The 27,563-nt window shown below is 38.7% G+C and overlaps 2 protein-coding genes and 1 non-coding gene across 3 annotated transcripts; 1 reads left to right on the forward strand and 2 right to left on the reverse strand.

Annotated features, from left to right (window-relative positions):
• Positions 1-939: 939 nt before the first annotated feature.
• LOC109032530 (cytochrome P450 4C1) lies at positions 940-15,196 on the reverse strand. Its single transcript, XM_072303566.1, has 11 exons — positions 13,242-15,196; positions 11,536-11,642; positions 11,032-11,122; positions 10,017-10,257; positions 8,410-8,554; positions 7,522-7,567; positions 6,910-7,067; positions 5,523-5,591; positions 4,643-4,811; positions 3,353-3,535; positions 940-1,133 (listed from the first exon to the last, which is right to left on the reverse strand). The coding sequence occupies exons 1-11, from the start codon at positions 13,453-13,455 to the stop codon at positions 958-960; spliced, it is 1,599 nt and encodes a 532-aa protein (XP_072159667.1). The 5' UTR covers positions 13,456-15,196; the 3' UTR covers positions 940-957.
• Positions 15,197-15,364: 168 nt separating this feature from the next.
• TRNAG-GCC (transfer RNA glycine (anticodon GCC)) lies at positions 15,365-15,435 on the forward strand. The gene has a single exon. It is a non-coding gene; the product is annotated as a tRNA-Gly (tRNA).
• Positions 15,436-20,094: 4,659 nt separating this feature from the next.
• LOC109032617 (uncharacterized) lies at positions 20,095-27,336 on the reverse strand. The gene is made up of 4 exons (XM_072303083.1): positions 27,006-27,336; positions 24,913-26,042; positions 23,564-24,065; positions 20,095-21,716 (listed from the first exon to the last, which is right to left on the reverse strand). The coding sequence occupies exons 1-4, from the start codon at positions 27,018-27,020 to the stop codon at positions 21,471-21,473; spliced, it is 1,893 nt and encodes a 630-aa protein (XP_072159184.1). The 5' UTR covers positions 27,021-27,336; the 3' UTR covers positions 20,095-21,470.
• Positions 27,337-27,563: the final 227 nt, after the last annotated feature.

Raw genomic sequence — 27,563 nt, forward strand, 5'->3', positions numbered from 1 at the left:
AATATTTCTTGAGGATAGCAAAAATATGATGCATTTACAGACTCAATCAACATTTTGAATATCTTCTCGAACTGTCAGAGAATACGAGCAAGGCAGAAATGCCGAGATTCGCGCTTTCGGCGCTAAGAATTAATTGACACTTTATCAGGGGATACGCATTCATGCAGTCAATGTTTTAAACCTGTTGCTTGTGGATTTTAATCATTTAAAGATTAAAAAAGAGTTTCACGCTTACAATTCCTTATCAGAAGTTTTAGTTTGATCTCTTACGGCCGGACCATGCATCGTATGATTGGAAAATGATTTTTGATTACGAGATTGGCATTTTTGCAATTAGCGTTTTGAACCTGCTCTTGATCAGCAAGATCAAAAATAGAGTTCATTCATACTTAAAACTTGTTCAGAGGCTTTAGTTGATCCAATACGGTGGATGAAGCATTGTATGACTCGATTGACTCTGATACAACGATACTCGAATTCCTGAAAATAAATCAAAACATAGAATAGCTGATCAGCTGATGCATGTTGCGCTGTTTGCGAAAAACGCTGAGACGCGCCAGATCAAATGAAGGGGCCAGTCAGAACGAGATACGCATCTCTGCACTTAAGCCCGAGATGTGCGAAATAAGTTTTACTGTTTTAGGTGACTTCCTGATTTTTTCCCGATTATAATCTCTTGCTGGCAGATAGACGAGATCTTCAACAGCACGTTTATGGAGCTAACTCAAAACTGTTAAAAATCGAGGTACGCACTTCTGCACTTTCATCATCGAGATGCTTTGCAGAAAGACTTTACAGACATTCTGAGCGAATCGCACTAAAAATAAGTAAATAAATAAATACAGTGAAATATAAAAGAGTTGTAAAAAATCATGAATATAGTTATTCTTACCAAATGAGAAAAAAAAAACACTAAGAAGTGGCGAATACGAAGACTACGATTGCTTCAAAATCGTTTTATTCGGGATTTGTACCAATTCGTGGCTCAAGTTTCATATTCCATCCATCTTTACTACGAACTAATAAATCCGCGCATAATTTAATGTCCTCTAATTTAGTGATCGTCGATACGCGGTAGTGACGTATGAATGTTGAAATGGTAGTTTTCATGGCCTTCAGTGCATACCTGTAACCTTAAGAAAAATTGAACTGATTAGTGATGTCTGTGGGCGCGGATGTAAAAGTTTACTTCATTTGTAAATTTTGTTCCCAATGTAAACATAGGGTTATGCACAGTTTGCACGCACACATTAATATTTACGAATTTTTGCAGACATTTAGGTGGATAACCTTAAAGTGTTTTGTTTGGTCACATTTATGGGGAACGGGTAGCACAATATATCGATGGTGAACGTCGGCGGATCCAGCAATTTGGCAACTTTGGGTTTCCTCCATTTAAGTCCATGGGAATATATCGATTCTTGGAGGGGCCAGGTGCTCCGACAAGAATCGATTATTAACATAGGTTTAAATGGAGAAATCCCGGTGTTGCCAATTTGCTAGATCCGCTTCTAATGATGAAACTGAAGAATTGCGCATCACAGTTTCGCGGCGTTGCAGACTTTCTGCTATTCTATATTGTCTACTTCGAAGCTACTAAACGTAATTTCTTAAAAACTTAGGTGATAATATTTCTCCTTCCGAAGAATATTCTGTGAAAATTTCAAGCCATGATGTTGGTTATATCTCCTTTTTAAAAATAAAAACATGACCGGAGATTTTGGAACACCGCAACCGACACACGCAATTTTGAAGTCTCACCGGTGATGTTTAATTTTGTATCAAATCATCTATTTGCTTCTAGTCCAATCAAAAAACAAACGACTCTTCGTTTTGATTCCATTTTTGCCACAACTTTTACACATGACTGGGGTAACGCAGCTCGGAAATGACTACTAATCAAACTTCGGAATAAAATAAGTGAGGATTATAATTTTCTCCTGTACAGTATGTACACCGAGAAAAAAAAAACCCAGTTATTACCGTTACAGTTATTACAGTATACCGTCACAACGGTAGTAATGTCACACGGGATTCTATGGTGGTAAAACCGTGGTTTTTGATTCTTATAACGACGAGCACGGTGATGACCGTGTTCACCGTAATATTACTGTGGGCACGGACATACTATTATGAGCATGGTTATGCTACTGTGCTCATCAATAATCTTACCAAAATCCACGGTTCTAGTACCGTGGAATTCCGTGTGACATTATTACCGTGGTAACCGTCGAATAACCGTGTTTTTTTGCTCCGTGTTCAATACAGGAGTAAAATCTGTATAAAATTTTAAAGCCTGATACTGTGCAGAGCTAGTGAAGAATAGCGCTCGATTCAAGAAAATTAAAACTGGACAGGTTTTGTAGAATTGCACATAAAAGAAGAATTGTAGGCGCTGACATTTTAGATTCTTGTAGTGCTGCTCAACTTTACGCCGCGCCGCGCCGGCCGTCATCGCAACGGGTGAAGTTATATATGGCTGGAAACTCAAAACGCCTTCAAATACGTGCGTATGCAACCTGGACATCCATGGAGTTCGAATAGTTGTATTCAGGCGCTCTAATGAAATTCCTTCAGTGTTCGTCGCATGAAGCACCGACTAAAGGGTCCTTGCCTGTTTCACTCGCACCTTCACTTAATTTCAGCGATGCCAATCGTGCCGACGAAGTAATCTACGCATATTTAGTATGGTTTTATGTGGACCTAGTTAATTTTCCCTTGTGATTGTAGTGAATAAGCCACAACGCCTTGAAGTAACAGGTTTTTTTTCTTTGTTTCTTTGTTTGTTTCCAAAGTGTGATACAACCACCTATGACGGTGTTAATTATCTTGGTTTTACAAATATAATAAACTTACAAACTAGCTAACGTCCAATTTTCTTTTTTAGCTTTCCATATATAACCCATTCTCACACATCACCCAGACTACATGTGTGCTACTTAAAAATACATAGATAAAAATAAAAATAAGAATAAGGGGAACCCAGTGCAGGATCATGCATGACTTTACTGAAGTAACAGTAATGCCCGTTTTTCAGGGTCCATCTATATTTCGACTCGAGTTAGGTAGGTACTACTGCTCTTTTCACCTTTACCGATAACAAGTGTCAACTTTCTATGATTGTTAGGCACAGTTCCAATTTTCAATCTCAAATCTAATTTTGTTCTCCCATTCATTCCGATATTTTTCTTATTTTAGTTTGATCAAATGGCGGTCAAAGCTTTAAAGATGGAAAGGGGATTGAAAGGACGTATTGATGCTAAAGGAAACTATTTACATAAGGTTCGTGTGCAACATAGTACCTTTTAGCCCAAACACATCCGCATATGCTCTAGTTTTATTTAAAACTTACCTATGCATCCTCTGGCGCCTCCACTGAAGGGTATGTATGCGTATTTGTGTCTGCTCTGAACGTTTTCGGCAGAGAAGTTGTCTGGATTAAATTTTTCTGGTTCCTGCCAGAGAGCTGGGTCGGAATGTGTCTGCAATGGAGCAATCACTACTGCTGCACCCGCCGGTAAAACGTAATTTTCAGCTGTAAAAAAGTTAAGAGTGATTGTCTTGATGAGACCTAAATGGTGCTGCAACACACCATCACGATTAATTTTACGTTTCGAGGATGTAGAATTGAATGTGGAGGTCCTGGATCAGCATTTTTCTCTCATCATCAGGCACATTTTTAGCATCTAAAATTCCATATAAACAACAACATTAATTTTTTTGTGAATGAAGAAAGCCTCAAAATATGACAAAATTGAGCCGCACAGACAAGAAAACTACACTTAACCGAGAGTTCTATCATCTTAATATGAAAATAATTGAAAGCAAATGATCAGGATGCGTCTATTGGAAGATTAAGATGGACACAAATGATTGTACATTTCGAGTACTTTTGGAGAATCTTACGCGTGGTAGCATCGGCATGTGCCGTAGTTGATGAGGAGGAAAATGATTTTTCATGATAAAAATCTCTTCGGGAAATCTTCCTTGGGAAAGGTCAAAATTCATTGAATTCTGGAAATCGCGGAGCAGGGACTTTTCCCGGGGAGGAAAACAAATTTTACGTTTATGGAGAGGAGAGGGCTCAGCTCATGTCCTTCTAGATACATACATACATATCAAGCCGCTACCTCAGGGCACTAGAGCGATTCTCTAGATTTCGGACTTCTAGATTCTCCTCTTATAATTACGTCCTCATGCGTGCAGTGGCACATGTATTCCCCCGTACTAAGGAAAAACGCCGTATAAACCTTCAGGCGTTGCCAAATTACTTTAGATAAAATATGAATTTTTAAGAGATTATGTGAATATTTTTTCTCCAAATTTTCGGACAATTTTGTACGCAATTTAATCTAAATTATCTGCAAATTTAAAGGAAAATCTGCATAACTTTCCTCAATAATACATTTTTTATCCAACTCTAAATTGGCAACTCGCTTTGGGAAATTCGGCAACTCTTGAATGTTCCTACGGCGTTTTTCTTTAGCTCGGCAGTATTAGCCACATGTTAAAAAAATTAGTACTTTACCCCGCTCCGGTTATATTGATCTACCACCTCAGGACCCCACGCATATAGCATTGAAGTATATGGATTTGTGTAAATTACAGCCATTACGGCAATGTTGGAAAACACTTTACTCACTTATTTTTAAATCCTCCTCCACAGCTCTCAGGATGAGTGGAACCACCGGAAACATGCGAAGAGTTTCTTTGATGACTTGTTCCGTGTACTCCATTCTGTCCATATCCTCGCCCGTGACAGGTCTATCCTCGCCTTTAAAAATATTGCACTGCTCCTCGTAAACTTTTTCCTACACGAATAAATAAATATATTGATTGAAAACAGATGAAATAGCGTAAATACCAAGTGACTTTACGTACAATACTTCAGAATAATTGTGTGCACGCAGTATTATTGTCTTCTTTTTCATTTTCATCAGGGGCCTATACATTACAGTCAGTCGAAATAGGAAGGATAATTGTCAATTTTTCGATCATATCGATGGCGAAACTACGCAGGAATAATGCGTATCTCGGTTTTCGGCGTTTCAAATTTTCTGTAATATTTTATTCTCTACATTGAAAACTACTAAACTTCATTTCTTGAATACTCTGGTGATTTGTCTTCTCTTTGTTAAGAATATTCTGTGAAAGTTTCAATGCATGATTTACGTTCTGTCTCCTTTTAAATAATAAATTAGGAGCGTAGATTTTGGTCCACCGCGACTAAGATACGCGCATTTTTGCAGTTTCACCGCTTTTTTTGTGTTATTGGCACGTAATCATGTTAAATTTGCGTATGGGATTTCAAAAAATGTTCATGTATATTTATTGTCTTTAATATTATTAACTTACTATTTCCATGTCATCTCAATTACGATTAGTTGTTGTTGCTTACATAGCGCGTCGTCAAATAATGGAGGATGAAATGAAAAATTAAATTGAAAGTGTGCTCAATATTCTTAAACTATTATTTTCAAACGATTCATGGATTATACCGATTCCTTCAACTACAAACTTACTTGAAATTCTGGGTGCATCGCCAGCATCAACAGACAAAAGCAGTTCGTAACTGCGGACGTTTCGCTGCCCTGGAAAGAACCAAAATTTATTATAAGAAGGTGCGTCAATATAAAACTTGAAATCGTGCCGAGTCGTGCACCTATTTTTGATGATCTCCTTAATAATGATTTGCGTCGAATAGATAGTTTCACACAGCAATATTGTGGATTTTCTACAGTGAAAGAGTACCTATTAGCTAATTTTTTAGCATTTGAATTCGATCATTTTTTCATCGTTAGTAACCAAATATATAGTTTAATTTTTACGTAAAACTTGCTACACTATCTCCGTGTTTAAATCATATCGACGGTGAAACTAGAGTCCCTTTATACTGAGAGTCAAGACAATTCGGCTCATGGATGTCACAAACGGGAATAAAGATTACAGAAATTGAACGTTTTTCGTAATCTTTGATCGGCCCATTCTCAAATGCCTTTCTCCGTTCCTCCTCTCATTCCGTTTGTTCCTTGCCGAACCCGTAATTCCCTGGTCCATTCCAGATTATAATCTTTGCAATTGGTGAAAATGTAATCTTTATTCCCGTTTGTGACACTGTGGAGGCCTAAAATACGGGAACCAATCAGAAATGGATTCAAATTGTCTTGACTCTCAGTATAAAGGGACTCTAGGTGAAACTACCGGCCACGTATCTTGGTTTGCAACGTTGTATAGACTTCCTGTCATACTTTATTTTTTACATGAAAAACCACTCAACGCCAATTTTTGAAAACTTCCATAATTTTTCCTCTTTCGAAAAAAACTCTGAAAAAACTTCAAGGAATGAAATTTATTTGTTCTCAGCCAAAAAAATGAAATGGGAGCAGAGATTTTTCAACACCGCAAACGAGATGCGTTGTCTGGTAGTTTCACCACCGATATGCGATTAAACAGTAATATTGTATTTTAACGATAGAATTAAGTAATTTATGTCAGCCTGTGCGTATACAGTTCGTCGCCCTCAGGGCGTAACTACAATCTACATAGAACCCTGCTGTCCATACAATTTAATGCTTTTAGGGCTCATCTCAATTGGGACTAACGCCCTTTCGTCAATCGGGCGACAAATTGCTGTCTTTCTTTGCATTATACTTATAAATCAGTGGCAAGGCGTGTTTTGCGATATATCGCTTGATCTGCCTTTTAAACCTAAGGATCGGTAAACAGAGTTTTTGCAACGAACATCTCGTATCGATAATCGATAATAATCAATAATCGATTCTTAACCACAGCTTCAAATGAGGAAGTATCGATAATCTACCATCATAACGCCTCGCCACTGTTTTAAATGGCATTCCACGAGAAAATTCGGTAGTTTGTTAAATAAGAGAGATAAAGATATATGCGTACCCCAATTAAGAACGTGATAACCTCGTCTATCATGTCTGTCTCTGAATAATTGAAGAAGACTCCCTCACGAGATTCGAAGATTACATCAAGTAAATGCTCCTTTTCATCCTCGTCATCAGAATGAGATCGCTTGTTGTTATTGTTATCATTATCAATATCTAAAAAAAGGAGTATAATATTAATATTCATGCAAATCAGACGTGTTTGTTGCCTTATTTCGGCAAAAGTATGTTGTACTGTGGCTAGAAAACTATGAATTCAAAGCTACATAGTGTGTATTCTACTGTGAAAATATGATTGCAGCATATGATCGAAGTATAATTGACGAAAGAAAAAAGAAGAAGAAAAAAATTAGTAGACAAAAGAAGCTACACTGAAGGCGGGAAAGGATTACCTCGCCGATAAAAACTATATTTTGAAAAGAAAAAACCAACTTGACACATTTTCGAAATAAGCGCCTCAATATTAATCTATTAATAATCACTTCTTCGTTTGAGGTGTGTTTCCTTGTCATTAAATAGTTCTAAATGTTTCTAGTTACAGACAATTTTCTATTTGTGCATATTGCTTTTAAATATAAGACCATAATTAGGAACTGAAGTAAGAAATCACCTGAGTCTTTGGTTTTCATGAGCCGCATCTTGCATTCTCGAATAACCTGGGGAACAAGATTGGAAACAACACTCTGAATTAAATAGTCTCAATGGACTGCTAAATTCTGTTTAAAATTAAACCTGAGACTCGCCATATATGGCTAGCTTGGGGTTTTTGAACGGTAAACCAGGATTGGGCGAAAGGTCTAAGAAAATATACGAGGAATGCGCGAAAAAGGCACAAGGATTGCGCGAATAGAATTTTTCACCTCTGCCACAGAAATGCGCGAATTTAAAATAAAGTTAATTTAAGGTGCAAGTTTGGCAAAACAGGAAATAGTTGGAAAATAGACCCACTCTTATGTCAACGCCAGTTTAGGTTAGTTTATTGACTACCTAGTCATCGATGTCTTACCCTCTGATAATATATGAAGTGAAAAGATTGAATAATGTTCGTGGGTATAAAGAACTTTCCTGGCTTTTCTTGCAAAAATAATTAATCGGGAGAAACGAGGCAACGTTGAAATACTCCTACGGCGTCGAAACACAACATGGGTCTTTTAAGCTCTATTATTCGATGCCGCGATTATTCTAACGCGAGTTCGAATAATCGCGTCAAACATAGTGCGGCCGGCGGCCGGCGTTAAACGTATATTAGCGCCTGCAAGACAGTGGGAATACTTCACGCATTGCGCCAAATAGTGCGGTCGGTGGTCGGTATAGGTGTAGAGCCCATATTAGCGCCTACAAGACTGCATGCATACTTTTTTCATCGCGCCAAACGCAACGGTCAGTTGGCGTGAAACGCATACCATCGCCTACAAGACTGCATGAATGCTAATAAGGGACTACGTGTCAATAACACCAACGAGTTCACAATATAATTTCACTGAAGAAGTAGCGATACATTATTGAGAATACTTGCGTTTTTGGCAAATCCTCTTAGGGCTTCTCCTTCTTCGTTCAGTTTTTTTGCGTAGCTTGTTCTTTCATAAATCCAGTCCAAATGAAGCCATGGCTTATAGATTCGCGCAGCTCCAAGCTCCGATGCCCTGCATAAAGATTAATGATAAAGAATTTGAATTTTACGATTACCAAGCTCATCAAAGTTATGTAGTAAGAATGACTTGGTAACTCGAGGAACGGTGACATCAGTACCATTTTGAAAACATATGTTAGAAAAGTGACCGTGTTAACATACAAATTAAGACCAATTAGGATGAATGGCAGAAACTGTTGCTTTGTACTTTTTATAACGTAACTACGTTACATTCAGTTCAAATAAAAAACATAATGCAAAAATTTAGATGTGAAATTACTAATGTATGTCTTTTAAAGCAACTCTGGAACGTGTGTAACTTAAAAGTACTTTTTAGTAGTAAATCCTCTAAGTATACTGGAATTTTGGACTGTTCATAGGGGTTTCAAGATAATCTTAATTAATATTTGAGAAAACCAAGCGTCGGTTTGGAGATGATATTCTTACCGGATGACGGACTCGGCAAAGGTTGCTTTTGGATCCAGTTGAGTATCCAACCTAACACCGAATGCAGCTTCTGGAAAGATAATTAAGAAGAACCCAAAAATCTGTCAAACTTTATTAAAAAGATGTATATAGTTGCATAAGAACTTGCGAAAAATAGGTTGGAAATGCGAGATTATACCTCCAAAAAGGTGATCATAATTTCGAGCTGGAGGGTTATATGCGTTGTAATTACAATTAAGAAAGGGACTGCATTGGTATGAATTACTACGCAACGCTTACAGTGAGTATAACACATATGTGTAAAGCTATATCGTTTTATTTAAACTTAGTAGCGTATATTAAACCTCAGACCAACCATTTTATCACTATTTGTGACACAAAAGAACTATTTCACTATTTGGGCAAAATGTGTCTTAAGGTGCAGAACAAAATTTCTCAATAAAAAAAAAAAAAAAAAAAAAAATCCGATTAATAATTTACATCGGTTTCCAGTATCCAATGCTACAGAACACCTGATGTCCTCAAGAACATTAGGTCAAAGTTCCAAGTCATAATTTGAATCATTAATTATATTACAAGCATTCAAAGTAATAAACGTTCGCAGGGTTCGCAGCAGGTTCTTGGAGCCCCTTTGTTTCATCCTCGAACTTTGAATGTCTACCAATGAGTCAATTTCTAGGGATTGTCGAGTGTTTGTTTCGTCAAAGGATGCGAAATTAAGTCTCCTGTGAGCTGTAGTGTAGTTACCTTATCCCCGCCTCCACCTTGGGACACATTTTGCCCTACTTTGTTACAAATGGATGTGTGTTTGAGTTACTTTTCCATGGCTAAAAGAATTTTTCCACTGCTATGGAATTACGAGTACTTCATTGGAAACTTTATCATATGAAATACATTCATGGAGGGTGGATGGAGAGATTTTTTTTAAAAAAATAAAAATAAAAAAAAAAAATACGATGATTGAAAAAGAAAAAAACAACACTATACAAATCGGGAGGGGTGGGTCTTTCTGAAAGATTGAAAATTACCGCGAAAGATTTTGAAATCGAACGATAGAAAGCAATTGATTTGAGTGCTCACCGCAAAATGTATCCAATGAAGCGGAAAGAAAGTATGGATAGATATTTATTTCATGGCCACTATTGCTGTGTTCTTGAATTTTCTGTACGAGGACGTTTGCTCTTTCGTTCATGATGTGCTCAAAGCGTTCGAGTTTTTTTGGAATGAATGATGGTGTAAGCATTTTCCGAGTTTTCTTCCATTTTTCGACTGAAATAATAAATCACACATACATTTTTTTGCATCAAATTATTGGAGCTCCTAAATGTTTTGCTATTTTCTATGGAGGGTATTTTCCATACAAGAAGTCCATTTGATGGGTAAGCAGCATATCGTTGAGTGAAGTCGGAAAATATGTATTTAAGGGCAAGGTTTAAAAAACTCAAATTGTATTTTTTCACGAAAACCTTTAATGATACCTCTTCCTGAAATTTTCTAAGCATATTTTTAAGTTTTTCATAGAAAATTTCAAGCACAAATATTCGTTTGTTTCCTTCAAAAAATGAAGCATGAGTTGAAACTTGCAACGTACCAATCAGAGATACTCATTTTTTCACTCCAAACGTCGATATGGAGGTAAAATGCTGCAGAAAGTACTGGACAAAAAGCGATTTTACGATTTGTTATGTTACTGAATATTTATTAAATTTAAGAGGAAGGTGTTTTACCGTATATCGGTCAAACTGAAACAAATTGTGATACTTAATACATTTTGTGTAATGTGGTTGACAGTAAACATATTTTAATTAGACTTGCTTCCCAATAAGAAACACTATTTCTGCATCACTACTGAAATAACTTATGTGCCGTTAATTCCCTTAAATAGGAACTTTTATGAATGTACAAAAAATACTATTTTCTCATTGAATAATGAATTCCAAGTATGCTGTCTTAGGCACCGACAAAGGAAAACACTTCATAAAGAGATGAGGCTGTAACCGGTTATATATGTAGGCGACGCATACTTCAACAGAAGTTACATACCTGGTGCGGCAATCAATCCAGTGCCAATCACTGCCTGGAGGAACTTATAAACTTCATCTTTTCCTAAAGTCTTCGAGTTATTCAGAACAATCTGTTACATACACAAATCAATCAACAAATGGATGTAAGAAATCCGGAGCATTTTAGCTAATTCGTAAGATATTGAAAGTATACATGTTTGTTAAAGAGTGAATTGTTTCGTACGGAAACGTTAATTCGACAAGGAAGATGATTGAACAGAATGAAAAAACGCATTTATCCGTGCGATAGATATATCGCACGGATTGAGGGATACCTCAATATGAAAAAGGCAAGCTCGATTTCTGAGCTCAATTTTCAGTTGATTGGGTAATTTTCCAGCAAATTTATGCCAAATGAGCATTAATAGTTTTTCTTATATTAAGAATACAGAAATGATCAGCCGAAGATACTCATGATAAAAAGATGCAATATGCGAATAAGTAACTTTCCAGATTTTTTTGTATCAATGAAATTGTTATTTACCTGCAGATCAGCTGGTTTAGAGACTTGGATGCACAGCCTGTTACCGAGCCAGAATCTGAAGGGTGATTTGTAGTTTTGACCTAGTCTATACATGCTGGATAAAATATCTAAAATAAGACAAATTCAAGGAAAATTATCATTTCATTACATTGGAAAATGCTTATACAAAAATCATCTTTGCCTTTGCATTATTCACATTCAAAATTTAGTAATTTATTTAAGATGATACAGGCAAACTTCACCCCCCCCCCTCAACTATAGCCTCTCAAGCTCCAGCCCTCTCAAAGCTATTTTGTCTCGAAAACCGCCGGATGAGCATTCAAGCGTTGCCATATTTCTTACAATAAAAAACGAATTTCCTAGGAAAATTCTAAATATTTTTCCTCCAGTTTTTCAGAAAATTTTGTTCGCAATTTAATCTAAAATATCTAAAATTATCAAGGAAAAATGTGCACAACTTTCTTCAAAAGTACCTATTTATTCGAGGAGATTTGGCAACTCTCGAACGTTCATACGGCGTTCTTCCTTATAGCTTGGCAGTATATCGACGGTGAAAGTCGGCAATCACATAACTCGTTTGCGGTGTCTGAAAATCTCCGCCTCTACGTCATTTTTTTAAAGGAGAACAAATTGATATTATTTCTTGAAGTTTTTGCAGAATTTTCTTCGCATTGAGAAGAAAAATCATGACAGTTTTAAAGAATTGCCGTTGAGTAGTTTTCCATTTAAAAAATAAAGTATGACAGGAAGTTTGCGACGTCGCAAACCGAGTCATGTGATTGCCGACTTTCAACGTCGATATAGGTCCCTCTCAAGCTATAAACCACTCCTTTACCTCCCAAAAAGATTCAGTAATCAAAAAGTCCAGCCAACATATTAGCAAAGTCCATCGCTCAAATAACTGCACTCTCAAGCCACATTTAGATTGCCACAAAATGACCCCTTAAGGATGGAGAGTATGCAAATAGCAAAAGCCCATAATTATCCAATTGGGACCTCAAAATCCTCTCTATTTTAATAAAATCCTCTCTATTTTAATAAAATCATTTTTAAGACGCTCGATGGACGGGGTGAGGAAGGGGAGCAAGACGGTCGATGGGCTGAAAAGTGAGGGAGGAGAGTTCAAAGTCCGTAAGTGGGAAACTATTGCATGAGGTGCGCGAACCAATCACGCTTGCGCTAGAGTCCCTTTATACCCAGAGTTACTACAACTCACTTTTGGTTGGGCCAGGATTGGGCTGAAAGTGGCCTAAAAAAAAATCCAATTCTGATTGGTTCTCGCTCATGGAGGCCGAAACTAGTGCACCAAGATGGCGGTACCTCGTATGTGAACAAGAATAATGAAAATATTACCTAATTGTGGTTTATCAAGAGTAAATTGTTATTGCCATCGGTCCAAAATGAAAATAGATTAAGAAATTATTCACAAACCAATCTCATTTTCTTTTTAATTGATCAATTTGTTGATGTTGTTGTTCCTGTGTGACAGACATCGCAGGATTCCTGATCCTTATCCCCCAATATCGTTCGTTTGAGTGCACTAGTTTCGGCCTCCATGGCCAGCCAAGGTCGGCTGCCAGTCAGCTGATAATCGAGTTGTCGTTACTCTGGGTATAAAGGGACTCTAGCTTGCGCCAAGAGAGAGCTTTATGGGGCGTGCAGCCCCCTAGTATTCTCTAATGGAATTTTATCATTGAGTTACTCACCTTCAGGCTCGCTGTTTAAAAACTCGAGTGCATTTCCAATAATAGGCAGGGCCATGGGTCCTGGGAACATCGAGGCGAGTTTTGACAGATGCCTGTTTTTCCATTTTTGCGTACCCCAAAAGAGAGTCACACATGCAAAGAGGATTCCTAAAAGCACTTGGGTGCCTACGTTAACGTCAGGAATCACCCGTTTTGGGGTAGTTATTTGCTCCATTGTCAATACACCGGATGATCCACAATATTTGACAATAACCTTCTCCTACAAGGCTTGAATCACCGGGTTACAGTACGCGTCACTGTAGATTTTATTCGATGCACTGTTGGTGAGGTCAGTTATCGAGCAAGGCCGTTAAAATAATCAATCTTAAAATTATCCATTTGAAGCAGTTCATGAATTTAAATTTAGCGTCAAACATTGACCATTCAACGATTAAATGATTTTTTACGGCTTAATGTTGTAAAAATTAAAATCGTTGATTTCCGAAAACAGATTTTTAAAACACCAAATAACACTTTTTTTTCCAAAATGTAATGCATTCACGAGTTTGCTACTTGAGGATGTAATACAACACACAAGAACTTCGACTGTTCGACTACTATCAAATAGGTTGGAAAACTACCGCATTTGTGAGTTGAATGATACCCGTTGACACACTTTTAAAGGTATGTACGATTTCATCTGTTTGTGGGTCATCATAAATAAATTAATTTTAGCTCAAATGCACGGTGAATAACCGTCCCAAATATTCCGTGCCTATACCAAGTAACGGGCTGATAAAACTTGTTTCTCTTATCGACAAGCTATAGTGATTAGCAGTATCTTACTTCTCTTCTTTATGTTTTACATAATTACAAGAGTATCTGGCTCTGTATTTTTATTTATTTTTTTCTCTCTCAACCGTCTATTTAATATCCTCGTCTCTCGTGCATTTTTGGCAGGTTTAAAATCATTAATAAAAGCACTGCCGGTGAGCTTTAAACTGATCGGAGAAGTCATTTTGATTTCTCTTTATTTACTTGGCAACTGTTGCAAATTTTCATCATGAAGGTCGAAGAATGGACGGAAGTTTAAGAGTTGTCGACATTGACAGGATCTGGTAAGGATTAGTGCTCTCTAAGTTTTACGTCCTTAAAGGGAGGAGTTTGTGAAGTTTATTTATGGAAAAAAGAATATCTGAAAAAGAAATGAATAAAACAAAATAAACAACCTTTGATTTCATTTTTACGACGATAGTCTAAGGCGACCAAGTAATCTAAATACATAACTCCAAACTGTCATAATACTCAGGTTAAAGTAAAATTTAGAAATGATTTGAAAGAGTACGGAATGAACTTTACATATCAGCCTTGTACACAAGCGCCTTCTAAACCGGAAGATGCAACATTGTATGCAATGACAGGGCATTTATTCTAACCGTTATTGTCTCGCACCCACCGTAACGAACGGGTGTGAATTGAAATCTAACGGTACTCCAAAACATATGGCTAATAGTACACTTGTAGATATAAGTCGCCAAGACTAAAATGAATAAGTACTAAAAGAGACGAGATATTATAAAAAAAATTGGTTTCTGTTATAAATTGTTCCTTAAAAATTTCATCTAGTTGAAATTGGGGCCGTTAGGACCCCGGAATATCAAAAAAAAAAAAAAAAAAAACTTAATTATTTCAGTTGCGTAGTTCTCACATCTCTGCGAATTTTATTTGACCCGTGACTGCATTTTCTCTGAACCGCATAGCGTGAATGGGTTGATATTCGGGGTAGCCAATTGAACATTTTATCGCACTCATTATAGTTCCAAATATTTATTACTTACTCTGCTCATATTGAATTTTAGTCATCTTGATAAAGTGATATTGATTTTGCTGCATTTTGAGACAACTTCCTCGATCATATCTTCACAAAACCCCATTTTGTTAGATGGTACTCCGTGCCTGGATAGGTCAGTTATCGAGGCAAAGTTTGCCACATGACGTTAAAATTAAAAATTCAAGCAAGTACAGACCTACTTTCTCTAATGTTTTTTTTTTTTTTTTATTTTATTTTTTTTTTCAAGTTTTTAAAACTTCAATTGAAATATATTGTGGGTTTTTACAGATGCCTACATACCGTTATATATGTAGCATCGGTGGTTCAATGGTAGAATGCTCGCCTGCCACGCGGGCGATCCGGGTTCGATTCCCGGCCGATGCAGGATATATTTTAGAAACCTCCCAACCATCGACGAATGCCTATACGATGATATAACATGCGCAAACATAATTTGTGACGCTTACAGTATATATTTTATCAAATCTTTAAAAATAAACAAAACAGTTCCGGGTTTTTTTTTTTCTTTTCTTTAAACGGTGGGAAACCAATACATTTCAAAAATGACTTCGAAATTTTTTTAAAAAAATAAGCTATAGAATATCAACACGAGCCCTTCCATAATATATTAAAGTAATTTTTAAATCATCTCAAAAACGTTTCAATGTAAGAAAACTTTTTAAATGCACATGAAAAGCATTGAACATGTTTTTTTAAGATTGTAAAATCTTTTAAAAAATTTCTTTTTTTTTCAAAAGCATTTACAAAAAGTGTTTATTAAAATTTTAAAACCAAGTAAAGATTTTTTTAATTGTTCAAAATTCGTAATCCAGAACCCGCAATTCACAAATTTTCTTCCTACTTTTGCTTGAAAAACTTGTTTTTCTTGTAGATTAGAATAATACAACGTTTTGAAAACAAACTTGTGTTTTGGTGTGCTATCGAGGTCCTATCGAAGATGAAACTCCCAAACTACGTATCTCGTTTGCTGTGATTCGAAACTCCTGATCTGTTTTCATTTTTTTGAAGAAGAACAAATCAACAGTATTCATTGAAGTTTTTAGAGGATTTTTTTCGTACGGAGAAGAGAAATCAAGGAATTCTAAAGAATTGACGTTGATTGGTTCTCCATTAAAAAATAAAGTATGACAGGAAGTCTGCAACGTCGCAAACCGAGATACGAGGTTTGGGAGTTTCACCATAGATATACTTCTCGCCAGGCTTTGTGTTTTTGCTCTCCGCCCAATGCCGCAGCTTATAGGTTGGTCTCAGTGGCGTGGCGTGCATTGCGATATATCGATTGTTATGCCATTTAAACCTATGGAAAAGGATCTATAGACAGGGTGTTCGCAGCGAACACCTTAATAATCGATTCTTTACAATAGATTTAAATGGCATAACAATCGATACATCGCAATTCACGCCACTGTCTGAACGACTCTGTTGCACGCAAGAGATACAGCCAACTAGATATACTTTTAACGGGTAAAATCGTACGAAAATCACATTTGGCACATAGAAAAAGTCTGAAATCCACTCCTTTGGCCACATCTGTACAGTTAATAACACGCTTTTTAAACTTTTCCGCGTTTGCGGGCAGTTTTTCCTCAGGCACCGCCGCACAGTGGACCGAGTCAATTAGAGAGGTCGGACAAGATATTTTTTACTAAAACTGACAATTTTGATGTTTATTTAGTCACATTTCAAAATGAAAGGGGTGCCTCTAACAGGACATCTCACGAGGAAACCAATGGAGCCACTTTTAGAACCTCAAAGTTTTGTATAAACGGGGTTATGAGCGCTTAAAGTTTCCAAATTTTTGTCCGACCTCTCCTATTGACTCGATCCACTGTGCGTCGAGTGTATCTCTTGGTTGCAACAGACTCATACCAAAAAAATAAAGTGAAGTTGATTTAACATTCAAGATGTAATAAAATGCTGAATTACCCGCCACAGCAGTTGGTTTTACATCCTGGCATTGCTAAAGTAACTGCTACAGCGGGTAATTCAGCATTTTATAAGTTTTCGCACACTTTCTTTACATTCAGCATGTTAAAGCAACCTCAATTTTTTTTTTTTTTTTTTTTTTTTTTTTTTTTTTTTTTTTTTTTTTCGGTGCATTAACATTTCTCTTGCAAACTTTCGCGGGGAAAAATGCAACAAATCACTCATTTCACCCAAGAGTGCCAGAGCGCGGTTGGGCATCCAAACATCGTTTCCCAACGCGAGACCCAGCGCGAGCGAGGTTTCAACGCCTGTCGCCGCGCAGATCGATTAGCGCGTTTAAAAGGGCTGAAAATCGCGAGTGACAGATCGAGAGCTTGAACATTAAGTCGCGCTGTGTGAATCCATTGAATGGGGCTCGCATAATCTATTACGTCTATGCACGGCACCGGGCACCAGGAGTGTCCGAACGGCAACGGATTGACCCAGATTCTGCCATGAGTGCACATTTTCGTAGGCGCAGCGCGCGGGAGATGCAAGCGGGCCCGAGCATTTTTATGGGAGAAAATGGAAGAAAATTGAGTAGAATAAATAGCGATTGAAGTTTATTGTCATACGCCGCGCGGGCTAGCATTCTGCCGTGTTAAGGAAGAACGTCGTATGAACCTTCAGGCGTTGCCAAATTGAGGCACTGGATGCGGAAAGGGCACTTCTCGGTTGCAGTGTTTCAGAGTCTCCTCTGATATTTTATTCATTGTAAGGAAAGTGAATGCATCCATTTCACTAAAAATTCTACTGAATATTCCTTATGATCCTACAATTTTCTATAGGAAGAATTTTGGGAAAATCACCCATTAAAGTCTTCTCTAAGGGATTAATTGGCAACAGAGATTCTAAAACACCGTACTCGAAAAGTGCCCTTTTCGCACCCACACTGGGGAAAAAACACATTGGATCTAGAGTCTAGACTCTTAAAAACATCGACAAGAAAAAATAATCTTGATTCAATCGGATTTAAGCTTAAATTAAGAACCAAGCCTCTTAATTTGAGCGGATTTCCTTTTGATTTAAGCTTAAATCTGATTGAATCAAGAGTCCTTTTTCTTGTCAATGTTTTCAAGAGTCTGGACTCTAGAAACAATTTTTTTTTATTTTTTTTTTTTTTTTTTTTTTTTACAGTGCAGTGCCTCAATTCCCTTTGATAAAACAAGTATTTCCTGCCTAACTTATGAATATTTATCTTCTAATTGTTCAGCTGATTTGGTTCGCATTTTCATCAACAGTTTCAGAAGATTCCAAGGAAAAATATTCATAAATCTCCTTAAAAATGCACATTTTATCGAAGGAAATTTGGCAACTCTCGAATGTCCATACGGCGTTTTTCCCTAACACGGCAGCATTGTCGCAGTTTACGCGCTCAGTCTTCCGTGAAGCGGAGTCCAAGAGACAGCGTGCGAACCCCCTCCCCCTGTCGGGCCTGTCTCTTTTTGATGGATCAGTCTAATTGGGTCCAATTAAAATCGGACACGGGCCCATAATGTAATTAGCTCGCCGGATTGTTCTCTGGCCCTCGTCCGTTGGCATCAACATTGACACTCAATTTGAGTGCGAAAATACCGAATTCGGTCCAATATCGATGACTGAGTTGTCTCATTTTGAATGCGGGACGTTCTGAGGTAACAAGCACTGTCCACCGTTAAGCAATGATGAAGAGTGTAGTTTTGAAGTTTTCTAAACGGAATGTATCTGCTTATATAATTCCGTAATATGTCAATGCGTGATTTGGTACGAAGCGAATTTCATCCCATTAGAGTTTGATAACTCAAAACTTAGAGTTTTCTCTCCTGAGTAAATATAATCGTAACTTCATATGGAATATGTAATTTTTGTTTGACGATACTCTGTGAGATTTTTATGAGGGTACCAGGGGTACCTACTTTGAACTGTCCTTAGCAGGGCCGGACTAAGGGGGTGGCCACATGGGCCGCGGTCCATGGCGGCAAATCTAAGGGGCGGTAAACATTTGCAATTTTTAAAAGTGTAGGTATAAAAAAAATTGGATTTATAAAAACAAAATTACAAACGAGAAAAGGCGACAAAATCTCTCATTTCCTGAGAGTATAGTAATTTCTAATTTTGTCGTCTCTTAGTGATACAAGAGACAGCACCTTCAATAAGTCGAGTTAAGAGAGAGACCAAACACGCAATTTGGCCTGGAACGGCGCGACTTAGAGAGAAATTATAACGAGGACTTGAGATGAAAAAGAGGAGCCCTCGGCGCGGCGATCGGCATGTAACACATATTAGCGCCTACAAGACTGCACGAATACTTCACGCATTGCATCAAACACAGTGCGGTTATTGCGGTCAGCGTGAAGCGGATAGCGCCTACAAGAATGCATGAATACTTCACGTATTGCGCCAAACACAGTGCGCTCAGCTTGAAACGCATAGCGCCTACAAGACTGCGTGAATACTTCACGCGTTGCGTCCAACAGCTTTTCCTTTTGTTTTTGACAGGGCTTTCCCAAAAAATGTGTTCAACACGAGTAAATGCGTCTTATGCACCCCTCCCCCGCTGACACGTTCATTTGATGGTTTTTATCGAGTTGCAAAACGAATGAGAAGGGAACGGCAAAATACAGGCGGCCCATGGGCGGCAAGTAGGTGAATCCGACCATGGTCTTGAGACCGGAAAAAATAATTTGGCCACAACTACACCTTGAAGAAACAGGCTGAAATTTTCATTGTAGTTTTGACCAGAAGTTTTGGCAGTCAACGCTGAATTTATAGGCATACTTGAGTGCTGAAGTGCAGATTGTAGCTAGGTACTGATAACCTCGACCCAATTCTTCCCAACTGCCTATACAGCAGAGCTTTTTCCTAGGGATAGCACTATTGTGAAAACTCCACGTGTCTCCAACTGCAAGTTCAGGTAAATCCATCATGAGTTTGCAAACCCAAAATGCATTAAAGTGACCAAATTTACATCAAGCCGCCTAAGAAATTATTTTGCATGATAAAATCACAATAAACTGAGCTGTTTCAGAGACCTGGTATATATTCAATGGAGCAAGGAAATAATTATAATTAGAGAGATTAAGTATGTTAAAAACCGTTTATTAGTCTTGAATTTCTAGAATATATTTACATGTGTCAATACCAAACTAAGTATGAAAAACATTCTATTCAGTGGTGCTTGAGCAAAATTTACGGTTTTAGCATTTGACTACCTAACTTCATCAGTTGAAGTCAACCGTTTTAAAGTGGGATAAAATCTTGGTGGATGGCTTTGTCATTGAATCCCATATATTTAAGCCAACCATGGCACGAATGAAAATATAAAATTGACAAAAAAATAAGTTTCGTTAAAAACTGCAATATTATTTTTAAGTCCTCTATTGCACAATATTGGACTATACATTTTGCCATGAGCAATCACCCTTTCTGACTCAGTTCAGGATCAATGTATGTGCCATATTCCATCAGTTACGCATCGTTCGATCAGACTAAGTGTTGCAATAAGTAATTACTATTTTTGGCCCGTCATTTGTCCCAATTTCATCTGTGTCTGACTTTACAAATTTTGTTGGATGGCAACACAAGTCGTCACTAACTGAAACTTAACCGTGCCAAAAACAACAATTGGGAAAATATGAGGGTAACCTTTTTTCAGGCGATAATTGCACTTTCAAAAGCTTGGCAGTTAGAGCTAAGATTCTTAGTCCCGGCTACCCAAATTCGATGAAAGTGCCGAAAGTTTGATACACTATAGTGCTTTTTTGGCAGCTTCATTAAATCAATTGAATCACGAATAGACCACGTCAGGCAACAACTACGCTTCATCAGCTATTGCCAAATTTAATCGGGCAGTTTAATTTTTTACATGAAAACGGTTTTGTGGATATTTGAAAAAATACCAGTGAATCTCCTGCATAGCACGAAGCAAATTCCTTAAAATTTCCAATGGAATCTGTATAAACCTTCGCTTGTAAAAAATTAAACTGCTCAGTTAAATTTGGAAATGGCTGATGTGATTTGGCTTCTTTGTGCTGAACGCGGTCTAAATATCGGCTCTGATAAGAGAGCGATGAGACACAATAGCCCAAATGCACACAACAATGAAAACACATTAAAATACGAAAACAAATGGGTTTACAAGGCTAGTTTTCTTGTTTTAATTTTTACATTTTTTAGCTCTTGTTCCAGTTGAGAAATGTAAGAGAGCAGAGAACGTCCTGGTTTGTTTTATTTCTCCCTAGCCTTATAGACCCATTTTTTGTATTTTTATGTGTTTTTACTGTTATCGGCTCTGAGTGTTTAGCTATTCGGAGTGCGGTTATTGCCAAAGTAATTCACTAAATTTTCACTAGATTTTACACAAATTCTACTAGAGGCACATTGTATTGTGCTGGCCTAGAACTTATCACCTAGTCAACCAACTAGAAGACATTTTCGGTTGACCCCCTCTGAAGTTAACCGTGGAACTGTCGTTCCTCAACATCCCCATGTTCACCGTGGGTGATCCTCTTGACCATGGCCCTGAACCCGTTCTCCGGGTCAGCCGTGTACTCAACAATCCGCAAAGCCCCGTCCGGCTCCACCAACGAATATGCACCGTTCACCGAGTCACCGTCTCGCAATTCCCACTGACTCTTCACGTCCTTGGTTTGTGGGTCGTTCACGAAGTAGTGGTATTTGTAGTTGGGAATGTGAGGTGCCTGAAATAGCATTAAAGCGAAAAAAATGGGTCAGAGATAGAGATCATGAGTGGCGGTTGAATAATCCTTCTTTTCTGCAGATTTAGGGGCGTATATTTTGTTTTTGGGACCCACAGTCAAAAACACTGCCGTGCTAGGGAAAAACGCCGTAAAGACATTCAAGAGTTGCCAAATTTCATCTCAGAAAACAATTATTTTTGAAGAAGGTTATGCATATTTTTCCTTGAAATTTTCAGAAACTTTAGGTGAAATTGCCAACAAAATTATCGAAAAAATTGGAGCAAAAATATTTACTTATCCCCGAAAATTTGTGATTAGCCAAAGGAAATGCGGCAACGCCTGAAGGTTCATACGGCGTTTTTCCAAAGCACGGCAGCACATGGATATAAAAAATTCGTGCATGGGTTCCAAAGCTCAGGTCATTTGGATCTCTGAAGTTTTCGGGGGAAGTTTCGTGCACCCGAAAACTTGATTCCTAGCTGCTGCAGTTCGAGTTACATCTGAAGTACTTTGGTTTTTGGTTTGGAACGTTCAAAGAGTTATTCGAAGTTTCGCAGTATTTCACACACGTGGCTCATTTTAGATGTGCGCTTCAAAAACTGTGAAGATGCATTTAATCTGAACTTCGAGTCCCATAACTAATCTATTAAGTTACTAGCAAGAGTTTTTGGTCAGAGTCTTTAATTATCTTTTCACCCATGCAACTCGACAAAAATCGCTCTACATAGTGGACGTTTTACGCGTGTTATATGGTCCTATCTTCGACCAAAATTGTTTCATACTTGAGGAGATTGGCAGACAAAGCGCATAAGTGCAGATTTTGCTTTTTAAAGAAAAACCTTTTAAAGTTTCGAATAACATAGAGTTTTTGGCGAAAAGAAAGTTTAAAGTCGATTTTTGATGCTTAAAAATTAGATTTTAGTGGTGAATATTTCAGAGAATATAATTTGAGACTAGTTTCGGTTGTGAACATTGATATCTCGATTTTTTTCAAAAACTTCACGTATGCGACGTGTCCTCCAAACCTCTCATTTCTGATTGAATCAAGTCAATTTTCATAAGTTACTTTTCTTAGCCTCGTCATTTTTAGTAATCTTTTTGAGGCTACCAGTGGATCACAATTTTTTCCCAAGACTTTTTCTCTTTAAGGTGATTCCTCACGATTTTTGGCGTGGTCGACTGGCGTGCGATGTATCGAATCTATATAGTAAAAGATCCCTGTAGATTTTGAATATCTTATAAAAAAAGGGCCCCTGCGCCCAAAGAATTATTCTAAACCAAAAAATTGGCCAAATTCAAAGAAATGAAATCCGAATCCATTTTGGAAAAGAACTCACATCCGATACAAAAACAGATAGCTGTATCAAAAAAGAGGTTTTTTCCAAAACGTATCCTGCTTTTGTTTCTGTGGATTTCGAATTTTTTTTGGTTTAAAATGATTCTTTAGGCTCATGTGCAGGGGCTATTGCGTTTTTTTTTTTCGGTAAAAATTCAAAATCTACCGAGACTCTTCATTTAATCGATGCGATATATCGCACGTCAATTCGACCACGCCGAAAACCGAGACGAATCACCTAGGAACGAGGAGGACAAGGCGCATGAGTGCAGTTTTTGCTACTTCGAGAAATACAAGTTTTAAGTTTCGAAATTACATGCATCCTTATGGCGGAAAGAAAGTTTAAACTGACTTTTTGATACTTAAAATTCGCATTTGGCAGCAAATTTCTCATGGAAATTGCATTAAGACTAGTTGTACCTTAAAAGCATTGGTATCTCTATTTTTTTTTTCAAAATCTGCACTTAAGCGTCTTGTCCTCCAAGCTCCTTAAACATAAGTTACCACTCACCGGCTCATCATGCGGCGGGCTGAACGGAAATCTCGCCCCGATAACCCTCGGCCTAGAGAACGCATTCTTCCTGGGCACAAAAGTGAAAGGCCTTATCGAAGGGGTCACGACCGGGGTGGATACCGTGCTCGGGAAATGACCATCCAAGGAGTTCGTGTTCCCGTGGAACCCGGGCGGCGACTCCGGGAACTCATGCACGGGCTTCTCGAAGGGATATGGCGAGGACCTGGTCGGGTAGTCCGGCCCGAACGCCGGCTTGAAGAGTCCCTGTTTCGGGGGTGCCGGCACAGGGATCGGAGAAAGATCGGGGTTGTACTCCTCGACGGAGTGGTACACGTACTCCGGAACGCTCTTCACGATGGTTGTTGTTGGTTTCGGTGGGTGTGTTAGTTGCGGAACTTTTTGGCGGGCCTGGTTGTTGATAGGGCGGAGGATTAATTGGCTCCTAGGTTTCTTCAGGATGACCTGGCGTTGTGGTTGTCGGTTGCCGCTTACCATGTACCTGGGAATGAAACGGAAGGTTTCCATCAGTGGAATAATTTTGCCCCATCTCAAATCGATTATAATCGATTTAAATGGAGAAAATTCTTACTATATTGTCATGCCCAGAATCGCTGCTGATTTCAATACTTAAATTTATCATGTGGAAAATAAGTGGGTGTAAGCATGTAAATAAAACAATCAGAGATACAAAAGGACAGAGAATCCCAGATATGAATGATCTAACAGTTCTTTGATATCATACGATTATTTTCTTCTCATCTTTTTCCGTAATGTCCGTGCCATTGTCCACGGGAAAAGGGACATTAGCCTACAAAAACTTAAAATCAACTCGTGAATTTCAGACCTTGCCAATGTGCTCATCGTGATTTTGCGTCAATTTCATTCAAAATTTACCCTTATTTTCGTTGTAGCTACAGTTTACTACAGATGCATTCCATACCATAGAGGCCATATCATATGTCTGCCAGACCGGTCAAACGGTAAAACATATCACATTCTTAGTAGATCTCGAGTTCTTAGTATTCAATTCAGATCAGGCCTTGCCAATGTGCTCATTGTGATTTTGCGTCAATTTCTTTCAAAATGTACCGTTATTTTCGTTGTAGCTACAGTTTACTACAGATCCATTCCATACCATAGGATAGGATAGGATAGGATAGGATAGGACATGTCATATGTCTGCCATATAACGGTCAAACGGTAAGACATATCACATTCTTAGTAGATCTCGAGTTCTTAGTATTCAATTTACGCTCACTACTTATAAAAATAAACCATGTGACCTCATAATCATCCCCTCCAAGATACCATTTAACATTTAGCTGAATATTTGTGATCCAACTTACCTTGTCCCAACTTTAACCGAAGCTCCAAGAGGCTGCGGTCGTGGCAGGTTGTGATTCGTTGTAGGCGCGGGACTGTCCCCATAGTAGCTGCCCAACCCCAAGGTTGGGCCAGGGATCAACTTCAGGGCGTCGTCGGGGTTACCCGAGCTGAAACTAGGGCTCGGCCGAAACGTGGACTCAGAGGTAGAGGTCGGTTGTGTGGGCGCAGGTCGCTCGAAGTCAGGGTCCTTGTCTAGGTCTTTGTCGAAGTCCTTGTCGAGGTCTTTGTCGAAGTCCTTGTCAAGATCCTTGTCGAAATCTTTGTCGAAGTCATCTTTGTCGAAGTCATCCTTGTCGTCCTCGGGGGAGTCGTAAGTGAAGTCATCGGTCTCAGTCTTCCGGAGTGCCCTAGGGCCAAAGTCTCGGTTCCTTGGCTTTTGCCAGTACTTGCCGAGACCTAGTTCCCTCCGAAAGACGGAGCTCTTGTCCTCCCGGCTGCTGGAGTTGGCGGCAGGGTCAGAGTTCTCTTCGTCGGTCTGAGTCCTGCGGAGTACCCTTGGGCCCTGGTATTCACCTCCAGGGTTCCAGCCCTCCCACCAGTACTTGCCGAGCCCTAGTTCCCTCCGGAAGACGGCGCTCTTGTCCTCCCTGCTGCTGGAGTCGGCGGCAGGGTCAGCGTCTTCTTCTAGGGTCTGAGCCCTGCGGAGTACCCTCGGGTTCTGAAACCCGTCGGCAGGGTTCCAGTACTCGCTTCTAGGGTTCCTGTCCTCCCGCCAGTACTCGCCGAGTCCCAGCGCCCTGCGGAAGGCCGCGCCTTCGTCCTCCCGGCTGCTGGACTCGGCAGCGGGGTCAGGGTCTTCCTCGTCAGCCTCGGCCTCCATGTGGAACTCCGCGGCGTCTTCGTCATCGTTGTAGCCCTCGTCCGGGTCGAGGTTCTGGACCTTCTTCGGGCGTGGCTGCAGGAGCTCGTCCAGGTTGAAGTCCTCGTGGTTGGCGATCGGCTGCAGGTGGAACTGGTCCTCCCGGGCACCCGCTGGGAAGAATTCACGGAAGTCCTTCTCGGTCACCATGTACGGTTGGAACTCGCGACTAGCGGCCACTGCGGTGTCGGGTACTGCCAAACACAGTACCAGCAGCAACGACGCTTTGATCTGGAATATTGGATTCAAAAAATTTCAAAAAAAGAGAGAAAATGAAAATTGATAAATAAAATGGGATTCTCCTGATCTACATGAAGTACATACATGTGAAACTCGCTTTGTTCGTGTGCTTTCACTTTCTTCTATTCCGCAACTTTCCCTTTCCCTCCCAAATCCTCTCCCGTTTATTCACTTTTTTTCCACATATAATTAAAGGCTTTGTCTGGAGAAAATGTTGAGAATTCAGTGTACATGTATAGAATAAAATATTTCGGGCATTTTCCCAGTACGGACATTTGTTGCACGCCAAATACCAAGGATTTAGTAAGCTATGTGTCAAACTTTTGACCATTATCACATTGATTTACCTAATTTGGACTTAAATTAAAACTCAAGATACTGGTGCTTCAATTTTCAATGCTTAATATAATTTTAACTTTTTTAAATTCAAAAATCATTCCAAGAAAAGATGAGTGCGATCAACTTTGAAGTAATTTTGAAAAAAAAATTTCTCAATGTTGCTTGTGAGTTTTATGAATAAAGGAGGATACTGATACCACTGTAAATTAAGTATATTACAATTAATATGAAATTTAGCATTGTAAGAGATTCTTAAAAAAACCAAAGATAAATCGTAATACATTTTTTCCCCCTGACCCTGTAATTTGCTGAAAATCCATCCATGAAAAGTGGAGCGTTTGGATTACATTATCAGTAAATTAATTCAGTAATTAATTCTAGTGCATCTGTCAAAATGCATCCGAAAGCTTGGGCATTATCGATGTTCAGCACGTAACACCCACGCACTACATATGCATATGATGTAATCAATAAATCAAGTACGCGTGAAAAAATTTGAAAAAAGATGAAATAAACTTAATAAACGTGTTCCAATAGTCACAGAAGTAAAAAAAAAAAAAAAAATAAAAAAAAAATAAATAAAAATAAAAATAAAGATTTCAGGAAATTACTTACATACTTTGATGCCATTTGATGGCTAAACTTAGAAATATATACGCGGGAACTCGAAAGCACTAAAACGTGAGTAAGTTGAGGCCGGAGGAGCGGGGCCGGCCTGGTCCATTCATAAACGCGCTTCAGGTGCCGTAGCTGATTGAACGCTTAATCGCCTCGCACAGATTTCCCGCCGCGTGACCGATCATATTTCCGATTGATTCGCGTGCTCCGAATGGCACTAGATTTATAAGAATCGATCCAATGGGGCCCGAGACGCGACACCCCGGTCCAAACTGATTAATCATCGAAGAGGGGGGCTTGGTGCTCAACTGGTGCCCACTGGGAGCCTGGAAAACGGGGAGGAGGGGGGCTGGTATACTAGGCGGGAAAGGTTCATACTTGGACCGATTTGAACGGAAAGGAACCAACCCATATGAAGTTGAAACTTAAGAGAAAACGATTGAAGTTTTACTCTTCCATATGTCTCAATGTAGAAAATAAACCTCAACCCTTCTAAACGGAGACTAATTTTTTTTTCTCGACTTGGAGTTTTTGGCAGGCAAATATATACGACGA

This window comes from Bemisia tabaci, chromosome 8 (assembly GCF_918797505.1).
Source record: "Bemisia tabaci chromosome 8, PGI_BMITA_v3".
Taxonomy (NCBI): Eukaryota; Metazoa; Arthropoda; class Insecta; order Hemiptera; family Aleyrodidae; genus Bemisia; species Bemisia tabaci.

Excerpts from the sequence above, each read along its gene's own strand:
- LOC109032617 (XM_072303083.1), bottom strand. Across the intron at positions 24,066-24,912 it reads TCGGTTAAAGTTGGGACAAG|GTACATGGTAAGCGGCAACC; the intron begins GTAAGTTGGATC and ends TTTCATTCCCAG. Across the intron at positions 21,717-23,563 it reads GCCCGCCGCATGATGAGCCG|GCACCTCACATTCCCAACTA; the intron begins GTGAGTGGTAAC and ends ATGCTATTTCAG.
- LOC109032530 (XM_072303566.1), bottom strand. The coding sequence starts at position 13,455 with ATGGAGCAAATAACTACCCCAAAACGGGTGATTCCTGACGTTAACGTA. Across the intron at positions 10,258-11,031 it reads TGGATTGATTGCCGCACCAG|TCGAAAAATGGAAGAAAACT; the intron begins GTATGTAACTTC and ends TTATTATTTCAG. Across the intron at positions 7,568-8,409 it reads ACGCAAGTATTCTCAATAAT|GTTATTCGAGAATGCAAGAT; the intron begins GTATCGCTACTT and ends CTTGTTCCCCAG.